At 36.8% G+C, this 26,417-nt stretch overlaps 1 protein-coding gene across 1 annotated transcript in view; it reads left to right on the top strand.

The window, feature by feature from the left end:
• Window positions 1-15,460, top strand: part of LOC150083656 (NADPH oxidase 4-like) — a 140,486-nt gene extending 125,026 nt beyond the window's left edge. Inside the window, exons 17-18 of the mRNA XM_090377424.1 lie at window positions 3,917-4,017; window positions 14,909-15,460. Coding sequence (XP_090233550.1) covers window positions 3,917-4,017; window positions 14,909-15,029 — 222 coding nt within the window. The 3' untranslated portion in view covers window positions 15,030-15,460. The remainder of the gene's footprint in view (window positions 1-3,916; window positions 4,018-14,908) is intronic.
• The last annotated feature ends 10,957 nt before the right edge of the window (window positions 15,461-26,417 follow it).

Below are 26,417 nucleotides of genomic sequence, written 5' to 3'. Positions count from 1 at the left end.
TTCTGTGAATAATAACAGAAATTTTGCCACAGGGACAAGAAGGTAATTATCTCTTTGTATAATACAATGTTTAGACCATATCTTGCATACTGCTTACAGGTCTGGAAGCTACATTTTAGGAAGGATGCAGATCTGTTGGAATGGTTGCAGAGATTAGCAACAAGGTTAGTGATGGAAACAAAATCTTACTTACCAAGAAAGAATTCAGTTCTGCAAATTGCAGTGTCTGGAAACTTAGGTACCTGCAAGGAGATCTGATTGAGATGTTTAAGGCTTTGAATGTATTGAGTAAGCTAAATGTTGAGCAGTTCTTCATCTTGCTCAGACAACACATATAAGGGGGCATAAATTTAAATTTGAGGAAGGATGGTTGTAGGATAGTTGTGTAGAAATTTGCTTTCAGCTAGTTGAAAGCAAATAGTAGGTTGATTGTTTGAGTAAACTTCCATCTGATGTTGTGGAAATGAGTAGTTTGATAAATTTGAGGAGGAATTAGTTAAATTATTAGAGGATGGACAGGTGATTTGGGAAGAATTTTTTTTTTATTATTTTTTATTTATTTTATTTTATATTTTTGGCTGATGCTGTATAAGCTTACTTCCTTAAATCATTTGCCAATACTAATACTGAATTATGGACATATGAAAAGGAAACTTAAGGACACTTGAAGAAACTAATGAAAATAGAAACTTAAGGATATATGGAAACACAGTGAATCAAATATACAGTAATAAGAAGTGACTGTGTAATATCTGTTCTTAATTTGTTCAGTGATGATCTTAATCACATTTTTAGTGTAATGTAGTCTCTTATACAGCACTAGCAGAATGGTACAGTGCTTTATAAGATATTTGTATTTCTGCACTGCATTTTGTATAGTTAAACTTTATCTAATCCAGTGTTTCTCAACCTTTTTTAAATTATTGCCCCCACATGAAATTTTAAACAAGAAAATACTTTATACTTACTCTTTTTATTCAATGGGATCCCTGAGACTGATGCTTCTTAGCTAAAAGTTCAATGTTCGGTATGACATTAGTAAATTTAATTCTAATGTCTCCTCTTGAACATACATCAATTCTGTTTCTTTCCCTTGTTAATATTTTATTTAGTGAACTAAAACCACTTTCAACCATATAAGAAGTTGGAAAACAAAGACATACTTTGGCCATTTCAGACCACAATTTTGGATAAAGAAGTTTAGTGGTTTTTGATCCCCACACTCAGCCATTCCACCTTTTTCAAATTTATATTTGCATTCTTTGTTACATTTTAATTCAATGAGTTCTTGAATTTCTTCACTAGCAGACCCAGCATTGCATTCAATTGAATCTAACATCCATGGCTTCACTTCAAAATAAAATAAATCAGAAAATCTATTTTTTTAAAGAATATTTTAAAGAATACAAATGATCTGAATAATTCTAAATATCATTCTCGGTGAGAGTTCATACCATGAAATTGTTTTCTCATTAAATTGCTTTTAAATATTTCCAGTTTTTCAGTGAAGGCTTATAATATGCATTTGCATAATTAATTTCCTTTGAACTTGAAGTGATACTTCATTAAGTTTTCGAAAAATTCAAGCCATATAGTATACGTTGTTTTTGTGTTTGCTGATCTCCTTTGCTAAATCTGTATCTCCTAAAAAAAACTATCGTATCAAAAAAGGTTTACAAATCTTGTTAGACAGTTTCCTTTAGAAAGCCATCTGACTTCTGTATGTAAAAGAAGCCTCACATACCATTCTTCATTATCAACACAAAATTTTCTGAAAAGGTAATCATATTTACTGTGACCTTATTTTATTGATGGTTTTAATAACTATACTGAGAAATTGATAAAGAACTGGACTAATATTTTTTGCAACCAGATAATGTCGGTTCATACTTCATTAAGTATGCACCGACATCTTCTTACAAGAACTTCAGGACATACTTCCTTTATGTGGGCTATAAAACCTTTGTCTTCCAACCGTGGAGATAGCACCATCAGTGACACAGGATTCCAAATTTTCCAACAGTACTTGTGTTTCATTGAACCATGTTTTTACAGGAGCAAAAATGGATGCTCCAGTACAGTCAGTTGTTTCTATAGATTTTACAAACATCCCTTGCAATTTATAATCATCATCAAAATAACAAGCATATGCCATTAGAAGGGCCTTATTGTCAGTAACTGTGGATTCATCAATCTGAATAGAAAATTTTATCGTTTTTAGTTTGTCAATTAGCTGCTCTTCAATGCTAACTGGCATCTCATTGATTTGTCTTCAAATTGTTTCATTGCTCAATGCCAATTCTTTTAAAATACCGGAAGGATTTTGATGCATCACTGATGAAATTACAGTCTCTAATGCAGGTCGTATCACAGTCTCAGCAACTGTATGAACACTACTAGTTTTTGCAATGATTTCTGCAATTTTATAAGACAATTATTCCATCATCATTTGTTTGTGTGTTCTTCTTAAATAAGTAAGTAACAGGGTAACGTTGCTCAAAATTCTGTTTTAAATTTTTAAAATATTCAATATGTTTACCAACTTTATCAGGATGTTTCCTTTTTAAGTAATCTAAAAGTCTTAATGGTTTCATAGCCTCCTCTGAAAAAGAACTATTACATGTAAGACCATAGGCTGTCTTGAGTCGAATAGGCTTTCAATAAAACCATAAGCAAGATATTCATCCAGATACCGTCGACACTTTTTTTTCAGCACGACATTATTGATGATGGGTTGAATAACTACAAAGAATTAAATAATAAAATGTAAACTATTTTTATTTAACTCTCATAGCCCATGTCACTCACAAAAGCACTGTGGATCAAAAATAAACAACTTCCACAAGGAAACAATAAATTAATACTAATTGTCACTTAGAAAATAGAAACAATAGGCCGACCGGGCTAGCCGAGTGGGTAAAGTACCTGCCCGGCAACCCAAAGGTCGCGGGTTCGATTCCCGCCTCGGGCTTGGATCAAAGTACTGCAAAAACCTTGGGAGGTGCAATATGGCCACAGAAGCCGATGCGCCAACAACTACCAAATCAAAAAAAAAAAAAAAAAGAAACAATAGACTGAAACATTTCCTCATCCCATCCATGCCTTATATATTGACCAAGGAAACAAAAGAATAAATAAATAAATAAACCATGCCACTGCCAAGGTTGCAGCCACCAGAAAGGAGCAAATGCCAAGGATTGCGGAGACATTACCTCTGAAAGCACTTAGGCATTTAATGCCTATGAAAAGCAGTGGTGGTTGAATCATATCACGCCCACTATCTTCCTTTTATCAAAATTTCTCACTCACTCCTAATATAATATACCTATATGTTAAAAATCTGTTGTCTGAGGGGGAAAAGAAAACCCAATGAGGGAAATTAAATATTAAGGAATAAGATGCGGTCAGGTAGGGCCACAGACCATTGTAATACCCATGATTTTGCCCCCCCCCCACAAAAACTAATTTTTGCTCCCTTGGGGGCAACATCCATCCATTTAGAATCCCTGATCTAATGCAGTATTCAATTTGTTTAAAGTAAAACTTTAATTTAATACTGTATTTAGTTTGTTTAAATTTACTGCCAAAGGATTCTAATTCTAAGCTGTATTTTAAAATAATTAAAATTGAAATTAATTTTTTTTTTTAAATACAATTATGCGTGCTTTAATTTCTTGAATTTCAGTATATTTTCCTGTTTTCATTATTGCAAAGCAAAAAATAGATATTTGTGCATTATATTTATTTTAAAGGTTTTGAAGGATATCTGCAAAGTTTAAAACTAAAGCCTGTTAATATATTTTAATAATTTTTCTTTATTTTATTGGTTTTTTTTTTTTTTTTTTGCTCCCATCAAAAATGTAAATTTGAGGTTGACTCTTGTGTGTGTATTTTTTGTTGGTTTTGTTTTATTTAGCAAACATTAGGTACACAGTACTGCCTCTTAGAAAGAAGAATACATTATGGCCGGCCACATTGGGCTCAGGTGTTTTCTGAGTGGGAATCATGGTATAAGGGGTAAATATGTTGTTGTTTATTTTTATATCATACCATTGGTGGCTTTAAGCACAAACAAACCAAGCAACCACTTGGAGCCTCATGATTCTTAGGGGCTCCTTGTGCCTAGGTAAATAATGGGTTGAATAACTACAAAGAATTAAATAATAAAATGTAAACTATTTTTATTTAACTCTCATAGCCCATGTCACTCACAAAAGCACTGTGGATCAAAAATAAACAACTTCCACAAGAAAACAATAAATTAATACTAATTTATTATATGTAAAATTTTTTTTTGAAGTTGCTAAAATTGCTTGTTAAAAAAAAAAGTAAAATGACGCAAGTTTCTGGGTTGGTATAATTAGCTTGGTGCAGTTAAATATCCTGATAAATCTGCTAATCAAAAGACTGTAATGCATAGCATTATAATCTTTTGATTTAGCATCAAGTCTCTTATATGCATCAAAGATTAAAAGACAAAATTAAAAAAAAAAAAAAAAAAATTGCATCACAAGCAAAAGCCAAAAAATATGACCCTAAAACTATATTATAAAAATTTTAGCTTTGTCAAATAGCAGCAGTTTTGCAGTTATTGTTTTTCTACTGTATATTTTACTTCATAATGCTACAAACAAAAATATAATGAAATACAATATAATAACAACCCAGCCCATATATAAAAGTACTATTCAGAAAAGTCTCTCTCCTTTTATTTTTTTTTTTACCATTTGACCCTACCCTGCAAGCATCTTTGCACTTTATCTTGTTTGGAAGATTGTTCAAGCTAAGGTTGCCACTGTGTATTACTTTCAGAAAGTAACTTAATTCTTGGTTTAATGACATTAAACTCTTTGATCAGATCTTGAGGATCTTTTGCACAAGATATTCTTTACACATCTGCTGCTGTTTAGTAAATTCCCTATCAGGAGGTTACCCAAAATAATTATCCAGTGTATATTATACATTGGAAGTTCCAGTGATATTAATATTCTTTTTATTTAAAAAGAATATTTCTAGATTCATTTTCAGTATTAATGACAAATTCACTGTAGCCACTGAAATTGTATGACATGAGAGAGAGAGAGAGAGAGAGAGAGAGAGAGAGAGAGAGAGAGAGAGAGAGAGAGAGATGAATTATTCCCTTCCCACAGATTTTAGTTTACAAATATTTTTAAGTATTATAAAGTTAAAATATATAAAGTGAAAGGGAGATTAATGCAAGATTACACAATTTTTTTTTTTAACACTGCATTGTATTCCTCCATTTAGTGTAGTGCAGCATTAAAAATGCAATCAATAGATAAAATTTGTATTCATTTTGATTTGTATACCAATTCTCATGTGAGTCTTTTTGGGGTGATTAAAAAAATCCAAATAATGCCAAACCACTTCCCCCCCCCCCACTTCAAACAAAAAAAAAAAAAATTCTGTTTATACTCTGGCATGACCAGATAAAAAACAAGAGTTCTAAGTGTGCAACTAATAACTCCTTTGACACATGGTCAAAGGAGTTATTAGTTGTACACTCCTTTGACGATGTGTCAAAGGAGTTTAAAACCAATAATTTTGACAAGAATATTATCATTAATCATATTTTAGCAACATGTATGCTTGAATCACAGTTAACCCAAACACAATTAACCCTTAGGTTGATGACGTAGAGCGGATATCATCTTTTAAGGGCACAAAAAGTGATATAGTTGTACACGTTGGCACTAATGATATTAAGAGTAGGAGACCGGCAGAATTACTTAACAAGTACAGGTCACTGTTGAACAAAAGCAGTGAATTAGGGTTGAATTTGAAAGTGTCTGCAATTCTGCCCAGACACGACAGGAGGGAGTATATGATGAGAGCCTTGTCGATCAATTCGGCCCTGGAAAGATTATGCAAGGCTCAAGGGGTAGAATTTTTTTCAGCCTGGTCTGTACTTGTTAACAGGAGAGACTGCTTCTACAGGGATGGGATACACTTAAATAGGAAGGGTGCAAGAATATTTGCTGATGCTATCGAGGCACTGTTAGGTGGGTCGGAAAACTGCTAGCTTGGGGGGATACAAGGACTAATAGTTTAATAGTAGCTGCAGGCAGAGGTGAAGGTGATTCTTGCAAAACTTCTATTAGAATAAGTAGCGACCTGGAGCGAGGGGTGTTGGGGGTTTCAGTGATGGATGGCAGTCATCGTGAAATAGGTGGGTATATGGGATGTGTTAGGGTAACTAGGAATAGGTGCATGTATGCTTGCATGTATACCAATGCTGGAAGTATAGTAAATAAATTTGATGAATTTGAAGTGTTGGTCTAGACATCAAAGGCGGATATTGTTGGGATAGCAGAGACGTGGTGTCACCCAGATATAAGGAATGTAGAACTGGAATTTGGGGAGTACAATGTGTACAGAAAGGATAGGAAGGGAGGAGGTGTTATGCTGTTAATTAAGAAAAACATAAAATCAAAAGAAGTGCACCCAGTTGATATAGATGAACAGTGCACTGTTCAGTCAGTTTGGTGTGACATAAGCACTGCGAAAGCAAAAATAAGAGTAGGAGTGTGTTATAGGCCTAACGACTCGAATGAGTACAATGAACAATTATACAGAGAAATAGAGTGGGCTAGTAAATCAGAATGTCTTATAATGGGGGATTTTAACTTCCCAGATATTGACTGGAACTGGCGGTTGGTCACTCACACACTAGTCAGACTTTTGTGGATTTATTGGATGATTGTTTTCTGCAGCAGCATGTTCGATAGGCAACCAGAGAGAGTAATACTCTTGATCTGGTTATCAGCAGTGATCATTCGTGTATTAAGAATTTGCAGATAAAGGAACCACTAGGTGGCAGTGATCAGTGTACTGATGTGGGATTTACTTAAAGATTTAATTACCATCAGGGGTAAAGGAAAGGGTTTTTACTTCCGTAAAGGTGAGTACAGTGGTCTCAGACAGTTTTTAAATTCTGTACAGTGGGATCAACTGACGATGTTACCAACAGTAAATTCTAAGTGGTAAGCATTCAAGGAATTAATCGTGGATGCTACTAAAAGTTTCATACCTACTAAGAAATATTGTTCAAGGTTTAGGCCTAAATGGTTATCTAATGAGACTCGTAACAGAGAAGGAAAATGCATGGCATGCATATAAATTATCAAGTGATCCAGAAGCCAATGGCAGATATAAGCTAGTCTGTAATCAGGTCACAAAGGAGGTTAGGCAGGTGAAGGCAGATTACAAGAAATCCTTGGCAAAAGATGCTAAGAAAAACAGCAAGGATTTCTTTACTTATATAAACTCTAAAAGGAAGGGGATGAATCTGATTGGTCCACTTAACATCGATGGTTCAACTGTTGATGATCCTGCTCAGAGGGCAAACAAACTGGATGAGTATTTTGCATCTACATTCACACATGAGGAATTACAGTGGTACCTTGGTTTGCGAGCATAATTCGTTCCGGAAACGTGCTCGTAATCCAAAGCACTCGTATATCAAAGCGAATTTCCCCATAAGAAATAATGGAAACCCAGATGATTTGTTCCAAAACTCAAAAATATTCATATACTGTAAAAATGATTAATACAAAATACATACATACCTTTTTTATATTTTTAAAAGCAATCGAATTTATTAATTATTGGGTAGGACGACTTTCACTGTCACTAACGGAATCACTACTATCGTTGACTTTTTCTTTTTGTGCGACTTTAACAAGAAACCTATCCAATGACACTTGCTTTTGCCTCCTTTTGAGGATTTCACGGAAATATGACATTGCATTGTCGTTAAACAGATTCATCGCTCGCACTGCCACAGCCTTACTCGGGTGGTGCTTTTCTACAAAATTTTGCACTGTTTCCCACATTTTACACACCTCCCTAATCTCATTTGAAGAAAGGGATGTCTCCATTTTTTTCTCCTCCTCCTCAGACGAGATCTCCTCCATAACCTCTTGCTGTTGCTCGCGATGCAGATCCATCAGTTCGTCGGTGGTAAACTCCTGGCCATGTTCCTCCACCAGCTCTTGAATGTTGTCCTTATTCACCTCCAGTCCATGGTCGTCCCCAAGGACACAATTTCATCGACAACTGGCAGCTCCTGTTCATGAGCAAACCCCTCAACGCAATCAGACCATAGTTTTCTCCAAGCAGAATTGAGGGTTCTCTTGGTGACCCCATCCCAGGCTTTATCGATGATTTTGAGGCAGTTTACGATGTGGAAATGATTTTTCCAAAACTCTCGGAGGGTTAGGTTAGTTCCTTCGGTCACCTCGAAGCATCGCTGAAATAGTGCCTTGATGTAAAGCTTTTTAAAGTTCGAAATGACCTGCTGATCCATGGGCTGGAGTAATGGAGTAGTGTTGGGAGGAAGGAACTGGACCTTAATGAATTCGAATTCTTCCAGTAAGTCGTTCTCAAGGTCTGGAGGATGAGCAGGAGCATTATCCATAACCAGCAAGACTTTGAATGGCAGTTTTTTTCTAAGAGGTATTTCTTCACTGCAGGACCGAAGACCTCGTTGATCCACTCAACGAACAAGATACGAGTGACCCAAGCCTTGCTGTTGGACCTCCACATAACGGTTAACTGGCTCTTCTGCACCTTGCATTTCTTGAAGGCTCGTGGATTCTCAGAATGATACACGAGCAGGGGCTTGACTTTGAAATCACCACTTGCATTAGCACACAGCAAGAGGGTGAGACGGTATTTCATGGGCTTGTGACCGAGCATGGCATTCTCTTCTGCTGTAATGTAGGTCCTCTTTGGCATCTTTTTCCAAAAAAGCCCTGTCTCATCGCAATTAAAAACTTGCTGCGGCAGGTAACACTCGGAAACCATGAGCTTCTGGAACTCGGCAACGAACGCCTCAGCTGCCTTAGCGTCCGAACTCGCAGCCTCTCCGTGCCTCACAACACTATGGATGCCACTTCTCCTCTTAAAGTTATCAAACCATCCCCTGCTCGCCTTGAAGCCTTCTTCGTTTTCTGTAGACGTACCAGGCACTTTACTTACGAGGTCGGCATACAAGGCCTTTCCCTTCTCACAGATCAAGTTCTCGGTCACAGTATCACCTGCTAGTTGCTTCTCGTTTATCCACACCAAAAGCAACTTTTCTGCATCTTCCAGAATACGTGGCCTTTGCTTTGATATTCTCGTGACTCCTTTCTTTCTTCTTTAATATTGTGCAAATTGTTGACGTAGACTTCTTATAAAATCTTGCGATGGCGGCCACTTTCATACCTTGTTCGTGCTTCTTGATGATTTCCTTCTTAACTTCTACCGTAATCATCTCCTTCTTCTTACCGCCTTCCTTTTCAACCCTTTTCTTCATTGGGGCCATTTTCGTAGTGCACAGTTAATAAATAAGTCACCAAATTTGAACACAAAAAAAAAAATGCTTTACGCACATACACGTGGTCACAACATTAGCACGAATGTTCACTACAATGTTGACTGTATACGAATGAGGTATGCCGACTGAGACCGAGCATGTGAGACGATTAAACACAATCCCGAGCAGCACGTGATCACGTGACGCTCGGCAGACAATTTTTAGGGAATAAAGCACAATTACAAAATGAGGAGGCACCCTTGATACACATAAACAAAGCTGCGCGAGTGTAGCAACTGAATAAACAACACCATAAAGGCAGAGATACGCTATTAACACCTCACATTTTCCTAAACCACATTTCTAGGGGTTACTACCATAAAACAATAAAAACAGTTTCCAGTTGCGTTTCTGCTAATGGAATCTGTTATAAACTGGTAGTAAACTCGATCTAATTGCATACCGATAGCTGGAATTGTATTGCTTTTTACGTTATTATGGTGAAATGTGTTTCCCCTTCACTAATATAAAAACATAAATACATTTTCAGAATCTTCTCTTCATTCCTATCGTGTTGCGTTCAGTTGGGGTGATTCTGCGTTCCACTGCCATTTCTTGTAAACACAAAGGCGAATCGTGTATAAGCGAATTCGGTTTGTGTTATATAAGATACCGTTCCCCTATTTATAAATCGTATATGATCGAATTCGTGTAGCGTAAACACGTGTTATACGAGGACTGACTGTACTCGTATTGCAAGACCTCGCTCGTTTATCAAGTTAAAATTTATTAAAAATTTTTGCTCGTCTTGCGAAACACTCGCAGACCAAGTTACTCGCAATCCAAGGTACCACTGTATTAAGGTTTGAAAATGGCAGAAGGTTATCAAATTGTAGCAGACTACTTAATGATTTTCTAATAACTGAGAGCAAAGTGGAGGAGAAATTGTTGAAGTTAAACATAAGAAAAGCACCTGGGGTGGATGGTATCTATCCAGTTATATTAAAGGAGGCGGCAAAGAAACTAAGCAAACCCTTAGCCATAATTATGAGAGCATCTTTGGACACAGGGGAGGTTCCCACGGACTGGAGATGTGTAAATGTATCCCCAATTCACGAAGAGGGATCAAAGGGTGACACGAGTAATTACCGACCAGTTAGTTTAACTTCTGTTCCGGGTAAAATTATGGAGTCACTGGTTAAAGATACATTGCAGGATCATCTAGACAAGACTGCAGCAATAATTCAGACACAGCATGGATTTGTTAAGGGAAAGTCTTGTCTGACAAATTTGATAGGATATTATGATGTAGTCACAAAGGAACTGGATGCAAAAAATAATTTTGATATCATATACTTGGATTTCAGGAAAGCTTTTGACACTGTTGCGCATGGAAGACTATTCTACAAATTGGAGCAGAATGTATAAAGAGTAAGTTGCTACAATGGATAAAAGGATGGTTGAGTGGGAGAAGACAGAGGGTGGTAATCAATGGGTGCTGCTCTTCGTGGACTAATGTTACTAGGGAGTCCCACAGGGTTCGGTGTTGGGTCCACTGTTGTTTTGTATATTTATCAATGATATTGATGAAGGTATATCAGGCTCAGTGTCAAAGTTTGCAGATGATACAAAGGTTGGCAGGGTTGTTAATGACAGTAATGGCAGTGTGCTACTGCAACAGGATCTAGATAATTTTTTGCAGATGGGCTAAGAAGTGCAACTGAAGTTTAACCTTCGCAAATGCAAAGTAATGCATATGGGTAGAAGTAACCCGAGAGAAAACTACCAACTGTGTGGTACTACACTTAAGGTGGTAGAAAACAAAAAAAAAAAACTGGGAGTAATTGTGCAGTCAGATATGAAGTTTTCTGAGCAATGCAGACAGGCTGCCAGGGCAGGTCATGGGGTTTTGTCAATGATATATAGGAATTTTGCTACAGAGAAAAAGAGGCGATTGTCCCTCTGTATAAGGCAATGGTCAGGCCACGCCTTGAGTACTGTGTACAGGTCTGGAGGCCTCATTTTAGGAAGGATGTCGATTTGCTTGAGCGTGTACAGAGAAGGGCAACAAGATTGGTGAGGGGAATGAAGGGATCCTCTTACCAAGAGAGGCTTAAGTTCTGCAAATTGCAGTGGCTGGAGACTAGGCACCTGTGCAGTGATCTGATTGAGGTGTATAAGGCCTTGAATGGGTTGAGCACGCTGAATTCTGATGGGATCCTTCCACTTGTTCAGATTACGAACCTAAGGGGAAATAAATTCAAATTAAGAAAAGACAGATGTAGAATAGATGTGCAGAAATTTGCCTTTAGCCAGTGGGTGCTTAATTGCTGGAACAAACTTCCATATGTCGTTGTGGAAGTTGATAGGTTGAATAAATTTAAGGAAGAACTGGACACGCACTTGGAGGGAATGGTGTGATTTTTTTTTTTTTTTGGCTGATGCTGCATAAGCTCATACACTTGCTTTCTTGCATCGCATGCCACTACTACTACTACTGCTTACTACATGTTCTACTCCCTTTGTTCCCTTCCAGTTTTGTATTGTTTTAATTCATTGTTTAGTACAAATAGGCAGATATTGTTCTTTTAAAACAACTAATATTCCTGGTAGTTGAATGCAGTAGATTAATTTTGTAGAGCTGAAAATTATATTTTGAGTTAATGATCATTTGTTTTTGGCTCCTGCCATTGGAGTCATGGAATCTTGTTTTGTATAAACTGGAGAATTTTATATAGATCAACTTACATTGTGGTTCAAGAACAATGTACATTAAATATAAAAATGTAAGTAACTTAACTTCAAAATGCAAGTTAAATTAAGGAAGGTATACAGTACATACTTCATTTATCAATGAGATATGTACTTTACTCATTTACTTAATAATAGGATCCACTTTTGGATCCTATTATTTTCCCTCAAACTTCCTGATTGAATTTACTTTATTTGATGTTCTTGACTTTAATTTTTCTGTGGTTTTAGTATTAGTAGTGCAAATAATACAAGAAAGAACTTTTACAGCATCAGCCAAAAAAAAAAAAAAAAAAATTCACCATTTCACCTATTCGTCCTCGCCAACGGTTTGTCTAGTTCTTTCTTGAATTTATACAAGCTATCCACTTTCACATCAGATGGAAGTTTCTTCTAGCAATGAACCACCTGCTGGCTATAGGCAAACTTCCACACATCTATCCTGCAACCATCCTTCAATTTGAATTTATACTCCCTCGTGTGTGTGTGTGTAGTCTGAGGAAGAATCCCAACAGTTATTTAGCTTGCTCAATCCATTCAAAGCCTTAAACACCTCAGTCAGATCACCTTGCAGGTGCCTAATCCAAATATAATTTGCAATTTGCAGATCTGAAGCTTTTCTCAGTAAGAGCATCCCTTTGTTCCCTTCATCAGTCTTGTTGCCCTTCTCTGTACCTGCTCCAGCAGCTCTACATTCCTTCTGAAATGAGGCCTCCAGAGGGGAAGATGTGGCCTGATCATTGCCTTATGCAATGGGATAATTGCCTCCTTATTCCTGCTAGCAAAATTCCTGTATATCATTGGCAAAACCCCATGAGCTGTCCTGGCAGTCTGTCTGCACTGCTCAGAGAACTTCATATCTGACTGCACAGTTACGTCTAGATCATTTTCATTTTCCACTACCCTCAGTGTAGTAACACACAGTTGCTACATTTCTCTGGGACTACTGCTACCCATATGCAGTACTTTGCATTTGTCAATGTTAAACTTCAGTTGCCATTACTGTCATCAACCACCCTGACAACCTTCGTATCATCTGCAAAGACATTAAGTCTGATATACCTTCATCTATATCATTAATAAATACAGAAAACAACAATGGGCCCAGCACCATGGGTAACTCCACTAATAATATTAGTCCACAAAGAGCAGTGTCCATTGATAACCACTCACTGTGTTTCGCTCAACCATCCCTTTTTCCATAGCAACAACTTGCCTTCAGTGCCATACTGCTCCAATTTGTACAGTAGTCTTTTATGTGCAAGAGTATCAAAAGCTTTCCTGAAATCCAAGTAAAAAAGGTAAACTGAGCCATTATCAATCCACTGCAGGATGGAAGCTTTCTCAACAATTCATGCTGAGGGAAATGGACCATAATCTGCCATGCTGGTCCAGTGTGGATTGGCAGATCGATCATATTTAGCAGTCAGATTCAGTGTGGGTTGGCAGATTGATTGTATTTAGCAGTCAGGGGCTTGAACCCCTGTTCTTTGACTTTTATAGATGCTTACTCTGATTTTCCTTTCCTTGTGGATTTCTATAGTTCACTTACAAGCACATCTCTTCTGACCAGTTTCTTACTGTAGTTACTCTTCAAGCATGCTCTTTTTTTTTTTTTTTTTTTTTATGTGAACCCCAAACACGAGAGGTATTAGAACCTATAGTACTTAGTACCGTGCTTGGGTTATACATCATTAAAAGCTGAAAAAGCAATTCCCTCAAAGTTGATAGAGTTAGGTGTTAACAACTCTAGTAGATTATTAATGTGGAAACATTACATGGCATTGGTATCCACACCATGTGAAGAACTCTACAAAGAACACATTATAGGAGGATGAGACCTTTATTGAAGCACCTATCTCAGATACTATGGATGTAAAGTAGTGTAGAAAAGTCATGTGGTCTAATGAGTCCAGATTTATGCTTTTCAGCACTGATAGATGAGTGGGCACATATAGAGAAAATCACATAAGGCAGTGACATCATCCTGCTGAAGATGGTATAATGGTGTGGAGGATGTTTTAGTGGCATACCGTTCTCTGATGCCACTAAAATGATTGTGAATGCCAGAGCATATCAAATGTCATTGCAGATCACTTACACCTGACAATGTTGTATGTTTATCTCTATGAATAATAGTACTTTCATAGAGTTTGGTTATACGAATGGTGGCTCAACACACTCTTAGTTCATGGTCCTGATAAAGTAATCAGGCAATGTATAATAACATAGCATTATATCTAAATGTGATGAAATTTGAGCTACATTTTTGTAATGCACCTTGAAATTATTTGTAGTGCCTATTTTTCTTTAAAATACAGCATCCTTCTTTGCTACTGTAATTAAAGTAATTAGTGAACTGGCTAATAATAACCTTAATATTGCTTTACATTTGTTAAAAATTATAAATGTAGTAAAAACAATATGGTCAGGATTTGCCAAGCTAATCCATAACTATTTTAAGGTAGTAGTCTGAAAAGTATACTACCTAGAATGCTCCACTAGTGAATGTGGACTTAGTGGAAAACACTAGGTCTGCATTCACTAGTGGAGTTAAGAGCTGAGTGTTGTTTGTGCTTGATAGTAGACAGTATCATTAGATCAATTCTGCAATAAACTATATTTTCGTAAAATTTTCCGTTATGGAAAATGCCATTGTGAGTTTTCCCTGTATTTGTTTTGTATGTAAAAGTCATGTATCCTTTCCTTTATACATTTCTTCAGCATTTTGCAATTATTCAGTGATAAACTTTCTTTGTTTTTATTTCTTACTTTGTCATCAGTATTAGTATCTTAATGATAACTATAAATATAATAAGTACATTTCTGTTCCAGCATCCATGTTGGAGTCTTTTGCTGTGGACCTCCATTGTTAAGGCAACGTGTAAAGAAACTTTGTCAAAGGTCTTGCCTCCGAGGTGAAAATTTTTTGTTTCATCATGAGTCATTTTCTTGACCCCAGTTTGCAGCTAGTTTTGTACATTTATATCTTCTGTTATATATGCTGGTTTGCATAATCATTAGAAAAAATCAATACTCATCAGTGAGTAATGCAAAAAAAAAAAAAGCATTATTGTGAAATTTAAATTCTTCTGTATGTTTACAAGTGTCTTTATAAAGAATACATTTGTGCTTTACTGAATACTGTAGAGAAGTGTGTGATAAAATCATGTGTAAAAAAGCACATCATTAAAAATGCAAAAGGAGAAGGAGAGAGGGGGAAGAGAGAGTGAGCGAGCTTAATGTGTCAGTGATACAATATATATAGGAAACTGGAACTTTGCTCCATAGTGCCATATTCAGAAGCCTTGTTATTGTCATTCCAGATAAATGAATCTGTTATGAAGAAGGTTTCAAACTTATCTGCAGGTGCAGAGCTCATAGCCAAATATCATTATTTTCATTAGTTAAATATTTATCATCTTATTTACATGGACATTAATTAAAATATTTAGTTATTCATCTAAATAGGTGGATTGCATATCTGAAATCTAAAGGGTAGTATTTATACAGAAAAGTAAAAGATGTAATGGTTGTTAATGTCTTCTTATTTGCTGTAAAACTCTATGAAATTTAAATTGAACTGTTAATCTATAGTGTTTATCTTGTAGAATAGTGAGGTTTAAAACATTGTTTCATATCAAAAAATATTAGATCAAAATAAAATTTTAAAAAATTAATTTAAAATGAGCCTAATACTTAATTATTATTCAAAATTATGGTCTGTCCTGAAAAAAAAAAAAAAAAAAAAAAGTTTGTCAAAAGATAAACTCAAAATATTCTTGTGGTTGTTTTCTATATTGATTTTCTTACTAAATAGATTTATTCCATCACTGATATTCAGTGAGTTTGGAAAAAGTTTTTTTTTTTTTTTGTTTGACCAGTTGTTGCTTTCTTATCTACTCACTTGTAATTCTTTGTAATAGCCTTGCTTAGCAAGTAATAAAAAACATTAATACTCCACTCTCCATGTTGTAAATGAGGATATCAAGGGAAAAAAAAAACTTGTTTCATTTAATTTTGCATGTGTTTGTTTGTAGTGCAAAAATAAAAATAAAAAATACATTCTGTAAATTTCTGCGCATTTTATTGGATTCACTTTGTGAATTCTTATCAAATGGAACCCCCCTGGATAAAATTATCATTAGAATAAACTATTGTTAGTTTACAGTACAACAGGTTAACCCACCTTTTGGTAACAATCATTGGTAATTGGTCCAGAAAAGTTCCATAATACTGACAATATTAATTTTGGCCAACACTGCTATTATATAAACACAAGTCTTTACAAATAATTGTAAATCCTTCTCTAGAACAATTTACAATTATTTACATTTATTTTCATAAAGACAGAAATCATAGTTCTGTCTTTATGAAAATATTGACCTAGTAAACTTTGATTTGTAAGTTCAGTGGAAAGTCATTAAAATCAGTTTTGTGCAACAAGTTTTTGTAGTAATTTGTAGTCACGTTTTGTTTTTTGGTGTTGGGAAGAAAAATAAATCTTCCTGTCATAATTCTTTTCTTTTTTTTTCTTTTGTTTGTGGATGCAGGAAAAGAAAGTCCACTTCCTTGTACAGTGTGCTCTCCAGAAAATTTTGCCAGCCAGTTGGCATTATGAAGTAGCCTGGTGGGGAAGTGTAATACATTGCAATATTATAAAATTTTCTGATATTTATAAATGCGACTTAAGCGATCCAGAGGAAAAATTAATTGCATAATTTAACATTATATGCTCCTGTCGCATTGACCTCGATTGCATAGTATGTTTGATTTAATATCGATCGTGAGCAGTGCCATGTGGTGCTGTGAGAATCGCTTAAATTTTAGCCGGGCGGTCAGTTAAATTCATTGGGCAGTGCAATCATTCAATGAGTCCTGGGAAGAACACTGTTGTATAATTTTCCCGTACTAACGTTTTCCCTAATACATTCACAACCCACAACATATGGTTGTCTCCAGTTAGTAGAAATCAAGAAAGATCTTGTTGAAGTAATCAGGTTCCCTGTTCCCTTTACATGAAGGTGTATTGAAAATCCAATTAAAGAATGTATCTTGACAGAATTTAAAGGGTGCCATTGTGCATAAAAGCTCTCATGGAGCTGTCTATAGATGGTATGCCTGAATATAAATCTTCCTGTAGATTCATTGTAGGGGTCACATGAAGATAGCTTCAAAGTTCTTTAACTATGAGTTTTGAAACTGGTCCCAGAGTCTACAATACAATACTACAAGTCATATTCAGCCATCTGGCCACTTTGGCAAGCCAGCATTCTCCCTGTAACTCTGCATTATCTGAAAGACTCAGATGCAAGAGTGCATGTGAACAAGCGAAGTTTTTACGGCTCCAGCAAATATAGAAGTTTTTCCTTTTTTATTGACTTAAATTGGCATATTAATTTATTTTTTAGAGTTGCTTTATATTCCTAGTAACAATACTTTAGTTTAAATTGAACTTAGAGATTTTGTAGGTTATTACTTAGTATCGGTAAGGGTGTCGAATCCATGTGTGGATAGGTTTTGCAGCTCCCGCGAACTAAAAGTTTTTAATTATACTTAGCCGCTTTATTGACTTAATTGTTAGATTAAATTATTTTCTATAGACCTAGTCAAGCTCCGTGGTTTATTTTGAATTTAGATAGCGCGATTTGGAAAGTAAATAATACCTTGTGTCCGTAGATTAACCGTTCGTAACTTGCCACCATCGTTATACAATACAACGTGTGCTAGCGTAAGGTTTAACGGAAAACTAGATAGCGAGTATAGTAGTATCAATTAATCAGTAAAATTTATTAATCTTATTAAATTTCATTGTCAATTGAATTGTACTTTTTTAACTAAATAAATATAGCGACCTAGTTATTACAAATGTAACATCATAAATTAATACATATAAGTTGACAGGAGATAAAGTCATATAACGTAAATCGGAGATAATATTCAATACAGAAATACATACACATATAGTGTTATAACTGCATTGGGATATAGGTTTAGGGTTATATTTTATATTGGAATTTTATTGAACTTGAATAGAAATCATGACTCAGACCAGAGCAGCAAAGCAAAAGGTTCAAACTAGTGGAAGTGCTGTGGCTCAGGGGAGAACTGAGGGGGGGGGGGGCGGTTGTCCTCTGAATCACAGTCTATTGAATTGCACTGCTTGTTTGATGTTTGTGGAGCAATCAGGAATGGGACATGATATTGCCAGGGGGAATGTCTTTGTGTATGCGCGATGTAAGGAGTGCATGGAAATTAGGCACCAACTCAGCATTCTTATGGGCTTTATGAGAGCTTGGACAGGGTGGATGCCCTCGAAGGATTTAAATTGAGGGCCCATCAAGCTCTCAACTGCCCACATCAATGCCAGAGCTTGCACTTGAACATCACACAACCCCCAAGGCAGAATGCGCTGGTCCCAAAGGAAGTAGTTGTTGCAGGTGACTCTGTTGTCAGGGAAACAGGGAACATATTGTGCAAAAACAATAGATGGACCAGGACCAGGGTATGTCTGCCAGGGGCAAAGGTTGATGACGTTGTAGGGCAGATATCATCCTTTAAGGGCACAAACGGTCATATATTGTTGTACACGTTGGCACTAATGATATTAAGAGTAGAAGACCATCAGAATTACTTAAAGTACAAGACAATGCTGAAAAAAAACCCGTGAGTTAGGGTTGAATTTTAAAGTGTCTGCAATTCTGCCCAGACACGATAGGAGGGAGTATATGATGAAAGCCTTGTCGATCAATTCTGCCCTGGAGAGATTGTGCAAGGCTCAAGGGGTAGAATTTTTCTCAGCCTGGTCTGTACTTGTTAACAGGAGAGACTGCTTATACAGGGATGGGATACACATAAATATAAAGGGTGCAAGAATATTTGATGATGCTATCAAGGCATAGTTAGGTGGGTCAGAAAACTGCTAGCTTGGGGGAGATACATGGACTAATAGATTAACAGTAGCCACTGGCAGAGGTAAAAGTGATTCTTGCACTACTTCTATTGAAATGCAATTGAGCAGCAGCAGCCTGGAAAGCAAGGCAATGGGAATTTCCAGGACTGCTGGGAGTCATAGTGGAACAAGTAAATACATGGGCTGTGTTAGGGTAACTAAGAGAAGAAACAGGTGCATGTATACTTGCATGTACACCAATGCTGGGAGAATAGTTAATAAATTCGATGAGCTTGAAGTGCTAGTCAAGACATCAAAGGCAGAAATTGTACATTCAGACATAAGTAGTACAGAACTGGAATTTGGGGAGTACAATGTGTACAGAAAGGATAGGCAGGACAGGAAGGGAGGAGGGGTTATGCTGTTAGTTAAGAAACACATAAAACCTGATGAAGTGCATCCAATGCAATGTTGAGTCTGGTTGGTGTGACATTAGCACTGGGAAAGGACAAATGAGACTAGGTGTGTGTTAAAGGCCTAATGAATCTAATGAGTAAAATGAGCAATTGTGCAGAGAACTAGAATGGGCCAGTAAATTAGTGTCTTGTAACGGGGGATTTTAATTTTTATTGGATGATTGTTTTCTACAGCAGCATGTTCGGGAGGCAACTAGAGAGAGTAATACTCTTGATCTGATTATCAATAGTGACTCTTCATGCATCAAGAATCTGCAGATTAAGGAACCACTAGGTGGCAGTGATCACAGGGTGCTGAAGTGAGATATACTCAAAGAGGTAACTACCATCAAGGGTAAAGAGAAGGGTTTTTGCTTTCGTAAAAGTGACACTACGGTGATCTGAGACAGTATTTAAATTCTATATGGTGGAACCAACTGATGATGTTACCAACAACAAATTCAAAATGGGAAGCATTCAAAGAATTAATCTTGGAAGCTACTAGGCTTTTTGTACTAACAAAGAAATATTGTTCAAGATTTAGGCCTCAATGGATGTCAGATGAACTAATTAGACATGTGACAGAGAAGAAAAATGCATGGGATACATATAAATTAACATGTGAAACAGAAGCCTATGATAGATATAAGCTGGTCTGTAACCAAGTTACAAAGGAGGTTAGGCAGGCAAAGGCAGATTACAAGAAATCTTTGGCAAAGGATGCAAAGAAAAACAGCAAAGAGTTCTTTACTTATGTAAACTCTAGAAGAAAGGGGATGAATCAGATTGGTCCACTTGATATCGATGGTTCAACTGTTCAATGATCCTGCTCAGGTAGCTAACAAACTAAATGAATATTTTGCATCGACATTCACACATGAGGAGTTTTTCAGGGAGGGAAATGCCAGAGGTGTATTCAACTCTGGCAGTAAGCTGGACAATCTTATAATAACTGAGAGTAGAGTGGTGGAGAAACTGCTGAAGATAATCACAAGAAAGGCACCTGGGGTGGATGGAATCTATCCAGTTATATTAAAGGAGGTGGCAATGGAAGTAAACAAACCCTTAGCCATAATTATGAGAGCTTCCCTGGACTCAGGGTAGGTACCCACGGACTGGAGATGTGCAAATGTGACCCCAATCCACAAAGGAGAATCAAAGGAAGACACAGGTAATTACAGACCTGTTAGTTTAATTTCTGTTACAGGGAAATTAATGGAGGCACTGGTTAAAGAAACATTGCAGGATCATCTAGACAAGACTTCAGTTATAGTTCGGACACAGTATGGGTTTGTTAAGGGGAAGTCTTGTCTGACTAATTTGATTGGATACTATGATGTAGTCACAAAGGAACTGGATGCAAAGAATCACTTTGATATCATATATTTGGATTTAAGAAAAGCCTTTGATACTGTTGCACATGGAAGACTGCTGCACAAATTGGAGCAGTGTGGCATTGGAGGCAAATTGCTGCTATGGATAAAGGGATGGTTGAGTGGGAGAAGACAGAGTGGTAATCAATGGACACTGCTCTTCATGGACTAATGTTATTAGTGGAGTCCCTCAGGGTTCAGTGTTGGGTCCCTTGTCGTTTTCTGTATTTATAAATGATATTGATGATGGTATATCAGGCTTAATGTCCACGTTTGCAGACGATACGAAGGTTGGCAGGGTTGTTAATGACACTAATGACAGTACACTGCTGCAACAGGATCTAGAAAAGTTGAGCAGATGGGCTTAGAGGTGGCAAATGAACTGCTTCCCATATGTAGTGCTTTACAAATGTAAAGCACTACATATGGGAAGCACTAATCCCAGAGTAAAGTATCAACTCTGTGGTACCATACTGACAGTGGTAGAGAATGAAAAGGACCTGGGGGTAATTGTACAGGCAATATGAAGTTTTCTGAGCAGTGCAGACGGTCTGCAAGAATAGCTCATGGTGTTCTTGTCAATGATATACAGGAACAATTCTAGCAGGAATGAGGAGGTGATTATCCCCTCATATAAGGCAATGATCAGGCCACAACTTGAGTACTGTCTAGAGGCCTCATTTTAAGAAAGATGTAGAGCTGTTGGAATGAGTACAGAGAACTCATTCCAACAGCTACAGAGAACGGCAACAAGATTAGTGAATGGAACAAAGGGTTGCTCTTACAAAGAAAGGCTTAAGTTTTGCAAATTACAGTGTCTGGGGACTTAGGCACCTACGAGGTGATCTGATTGAGGTTTATAAAACCTTGAATGGTTTGAGCATGCTCAATGCTGATGGATTCTTCCTCTTGCTCAGAATAATTGCTTGAGAGAGCATAAATTGAAATTGAGGAAAGACGGTTGTAGGATGATGTGCAGAAGTTAGCGTTAGCATCTAGCCAGCGGGTGGTTGATTGGTGGAACAAACTTCCATCTGTCGTAGAAGTTGATAGCTTAAATAGATTCAAGGCAGAACAGAACTTGACAAACATTTGGAGCGAGTGGATGGGTGAAATAAGGGGTTTTTTTTTTTTTTTTTTTTGGCTGATGGTATATAAGCTTGCTTTCTTGCATCATGTGCCTTGCTAATGCTTTGTATCATTTTCTCATGATGGCATTTCCTGTATTTTTTTTATGATAGTTTGAGAAATAAATGCAAATATAGAGGTTTCGAAAATTGGCTGTTTTTGTAGTAATTTGTGGATTTCCCAGTTTCTACATTATATTGTTTATTGAGTCAAGAGTGGTTGTTTTGTTTCATAAACAATATTTATTTGGTTCTATTTTGTTTGTATTTAAAATGTATTCATGGTTTTTGTTTGTTACTAAGTTTTTTTGAGTGTTGAGATATTAAATTGGATTTGAGCCAGACCAATCAAATGGTAGATGACATTTGTGCTAATTAAGCTGCAGCAGAGAACCGATGAGTCTAAATGGAGTCCTTAGTTGGATTCTCAATACATTTGAGTCCAATTGGACACTTTCATTGGAGGGAACTAGATTCCATCCCACTAAGATCGTGAAAAGAGACATTTGGAGGTGGTGGTGGTTAGTATCAGTAGTGACAAATGATTCAAGAAAGAAAGTTTATACAACAGCCAAAAAAAACTGATACCACATCTTTCTAACCCTTAATAATTTATCTAATTCTTTCTTAAATTTATTCAAACTATGGAAGTGTGTTCTAACAATCAGCTAACTGCTAGCTGAGGTCATATTTCCACATATCAATCTTGCAACCATCCTTACTTAATTTAAATTTATGCTTCTTGTGTATGTTGTCTGAGCAAGAGGAAGGATGCTGTCAGCATATAGCTTACTCAATCCATTCAAAGCCTGAAACACCTTAATCAGATCTCCCAGGTGCCTAGTTTTCAGATGCAATTTGTAGAACTGAAGCCTTTCTTGGTAATAGTGCCCTTTTATTTCCCTTGCTAATCTCATTGCACTTTTCTGCACCCATTCAAACAGATCCATGTACTTCCAAAAATGAGACTTCCAGACCTCTATGCAGTACTTAAGATTTAGCCAACCATTGCTTTATACAACAGAATGAGCTCCTTATCCCTGCTAGCAAAATTCCTGTATATCGTTAAGAAAACCCCATGAGTTTCTCTAGCAGCATTAGCAGAGGCATATGATGCAAGAAAGTAAGCTTATTCAGCATCAGCCAAAAAAAAAAAAAAAACACAACCACTACTCCCATTTCACCCCTCCGTTCGTTCGAAATACCTGTCCAGCTGAGCCTTAAATTTGTTTAGGCTATCAACTTCAACAAGTGATGGAAGTCTATTCCACAAACCAACTGCCCGCTGGCTAAAGGCAAATTTCCGCACATCTATCCGACATCCGTCCTTCCTCAATTTGAATTTATGCCCTCTGAGGTGATTATTCTGAGCAAGAGGAAGAATCCCATCGGCATTGAGCATGGTCAAGCCATTCAAAGCCTTATACACCTCTATCAGATCACCTCGCCGATGCCTAGTCTCCAGACTCTGTAATTTGCAAAACTTAAGCCTTTCTTCGTAAGAGCACCCCTTTGTTCCATTCACTAATCTTGTTGCCCTTCTCTGTACTCGTTCCAGCAGCTCTACATCCTTCTTGAAATGAGGCCTCCAGACCTGTATACAGTACTCAAGGTGTGGCCTGACCATTGCCTTATACAAGGGAATTATCACCTCCTTATCCCTGCTAGAAAAATTCCTGTATATCATTGACAAGACACCATAAGCTACTCTTGCAGCCCGTCTGCACTGCTCAGAGAACTTCATATCTGCCTGCACAATTACCCCCAGGTCCTTTTAATTCTCTACCACTGTCAGTGTAGTACCACAGAGTTGATACGTTGATCTGGGGTTACTGTTTCCCATATGTAGTACTTTACATTTGTCAATGTTAAACTTCATTTGCCACCTCTCAGCCCATCTGCTCAACCTTTCCTGATCCTGTTGCAGCAGCATAGCATCAGTAGTGTCCTTAACAACCCTGCCAACCTTTGTATCGTCTGCAAACCTGGACATTAAGCTTGATATACCATCATCAATATCATTTATAAATACAGAAAACAACAATGGACCCAACACTGAACCCTGACGCACTCCACTAGTAACATTAGTCCACGTTGAGCAGTGTCCATTGATTACCACTCTCTGTCTTCTGCCACTCAACCATCGCTTTATCCATAGCAGCAATTTGCCTCCAATGCCACACTGCTCCAATTTGTGTAGCAGTCTTCCATGCGCAACAGTATCAAAAGCCTATCTAAGATCCAAATATATAATATCAAAGTTATTCCCTGCATCCAGTTCTTTTGTGACTACATCAATAGTATCCAATCAAATTGGTCAGACAAGACCTGCCCTTAACAAAACCATGCTGTGTCTGAGCTATAACTGAATTCTTGTCTAGATGATCCTGCAGTGCTTCTTTAACCAGTGCAGTGCCTCCGTTAATTTTCCTGGAACCGAAGTTAAACTAACAGGTCTATAATTACTGTGTCAGCCTTTGATCCTCCTTTGTGAATAGGGGTTACATTTGCACATCTCCAGTCTATGGGTACCTCCCCTGAGTCCAAAGAAGCTCTCATAATTATGGCTAGGGCTTTGCTGCCTCCTTTAATATAACTGGATAGATCCCATCCACCCTGGGTGCCTTTTTTATGTTTATCCTCAACAATTTCTCCTCCACTTTCCTCTTAGTTATTAGAAAATCATCTAGCTCACTGCCAATGTTTACTTCACCTACGACATTCCCCTTCCTGAATAACTCCTCATGTGTGAAAGTAGATGCAAAATACTTGTTTAGATTGTTAGCCACCTGAGCAGGATCCTCAACTGTTGAACCATCAACATCCAGTGGACCAATCTGATTTATCCCTTTCCTTGAGTTTAAATAGGTAAAGAACTCTCTTCTGTTTTTCTTTGCATCCTTTGCCAAGGATTTCTCATAATCTGCGTTTGCCTGCCTAATCTCCTTTGTGACTTGGTTACAGACCAACTTATATCTATCATAGGCTTCCATGTCACCCATTATTTTGTATGTATCTCATGCATTTTTCTTCTCTGCCATATGTCTCATTAGTTCATCTGACAACCATTTAGGCCTGAACCTTGAACAATATTTCTTGGTTGGTATGTAAAGCCTGGTAGCTTCCAAGATTAGTTCCTTGAATGCTTCCCATTTTGAATTTGCTGTTGGTAACATCATCAGTTGGTCCCACTGTATAGAATTTAAATACTGTCTCAGACCATCATAGTCGCCTTTACGAAAGCAAAAACCTTTACCTCTGATGGTAGTTACCTCCTTGAGTAAATCCCACTTCAGCACACTGTGATCACTGCCACCTAGTGGTTCCTTTATCTGCAGATTCTTAATGCATGAAGAATCACTACTGATAATCAGATAAGAGTATTACTCCCTCTAGTTGCCTCCCTGCTGCCTCTAGTACAGCCTGTCTGTACTGTTCAGAAAACTTCATATCTTCATCGTTTAATGATGTGGGTTTGTTTTTTATTTTGTTTTTTGTGCTAAAGCAACTAAATCTATGAGACTTCATTGTCTGTAAAGTGCATTTATATTCTATGACAAGTTTTCCTGTTTTGCTGGATTAAAAATCAAAATTTATAAAGACAGTAGAAAACCGTGCAACCCTTGGTCTCGTGATAAAATCCCTTAAATGTTGCACCTGTATTGATGGGTGTTGAACCCAACCCAGGTGTGACCACTAAGCTTTCACACAATGTGAAAGTTTAATGGTCATAGATGTTCTACTACCAGTGAAGTTGGTTTGGGTTGAAATCACTGATAATTGCCATATAAAATTTCCATATATTCTCACAAGAAACTTCAAGTAACTTAATATCTTACAAAAAAACTTAATTTTTTTTTTTTAGATATTAAGATGGGATCGATCCTTATTTCACCCTTTGCAGGAGCAGCTATTCCAGACTTTTATTTTAATAGACAATAATGGATGTCCTCATAGAATTCTTTTAGTAAACCAATGTCTTCAGAAGGAGACTATAATTCATATAGAGGGGCTAGTCATTTTCTTATATAAGTGTACAGTTTGAAAGCCTGCACCAGAAATGGCTCAGAGGGTTTTGGCACCCTGAGGCAAATTTCTGTGTCCCCATCCCATTAATATAAGCTGAAAAAAAGGTTTTGCCGTTCAAAAATAAATTATAATTTTTTTGGAAAATTTTGTTGTTTCATTTGGTTCGATTTATTAAAATAAATCGAACCAAATCTTAAAATAAAAAATATAATTCATTAATTGAACAAGTAAACTTAAATTATTACACACTCAATTTTCTGCTTCAAAAATTAATTGTTCAGGCCTTAAAAGCTGTACATTTTTGGATTATTTCGTAAGGTCTAAATCCTTCAGCTCCTAATTGTCTATAATAAAATTCCTTTTTTAAAACTGTTCACTTGTTTCTTGTTCATTGAGAGTAATATATATTTTTTTTTCTGTTGCTGTTTTCATTTTTGATGCTGTTCCTAAACTTCAGCACCCTGAAGG

The sequence above is a fragment of the Mastigoproctus giganteus genome, chromosome 7 (genome assembly GCF_048544385.1).
Source record: "Mastigoproctus giganteus isolate SK-2022 chromosome 7, ASM4854438v1, whole genome shotgun sequence".
In the NCBI taxonomy this organism is placed as follows: domain Eukaryota; kingdom Metazoa; phylum Arthropoda; class Arachnida; order Uropygi; family Thelyphonidae; genus Mastigoproctus; species Mastigoproctus giganteus.
The sequence above is the reverse complement of the archived record's forward strand: the minus strand, read 5'-3'. Positions and strand labels throughout refer to the sequence as shown.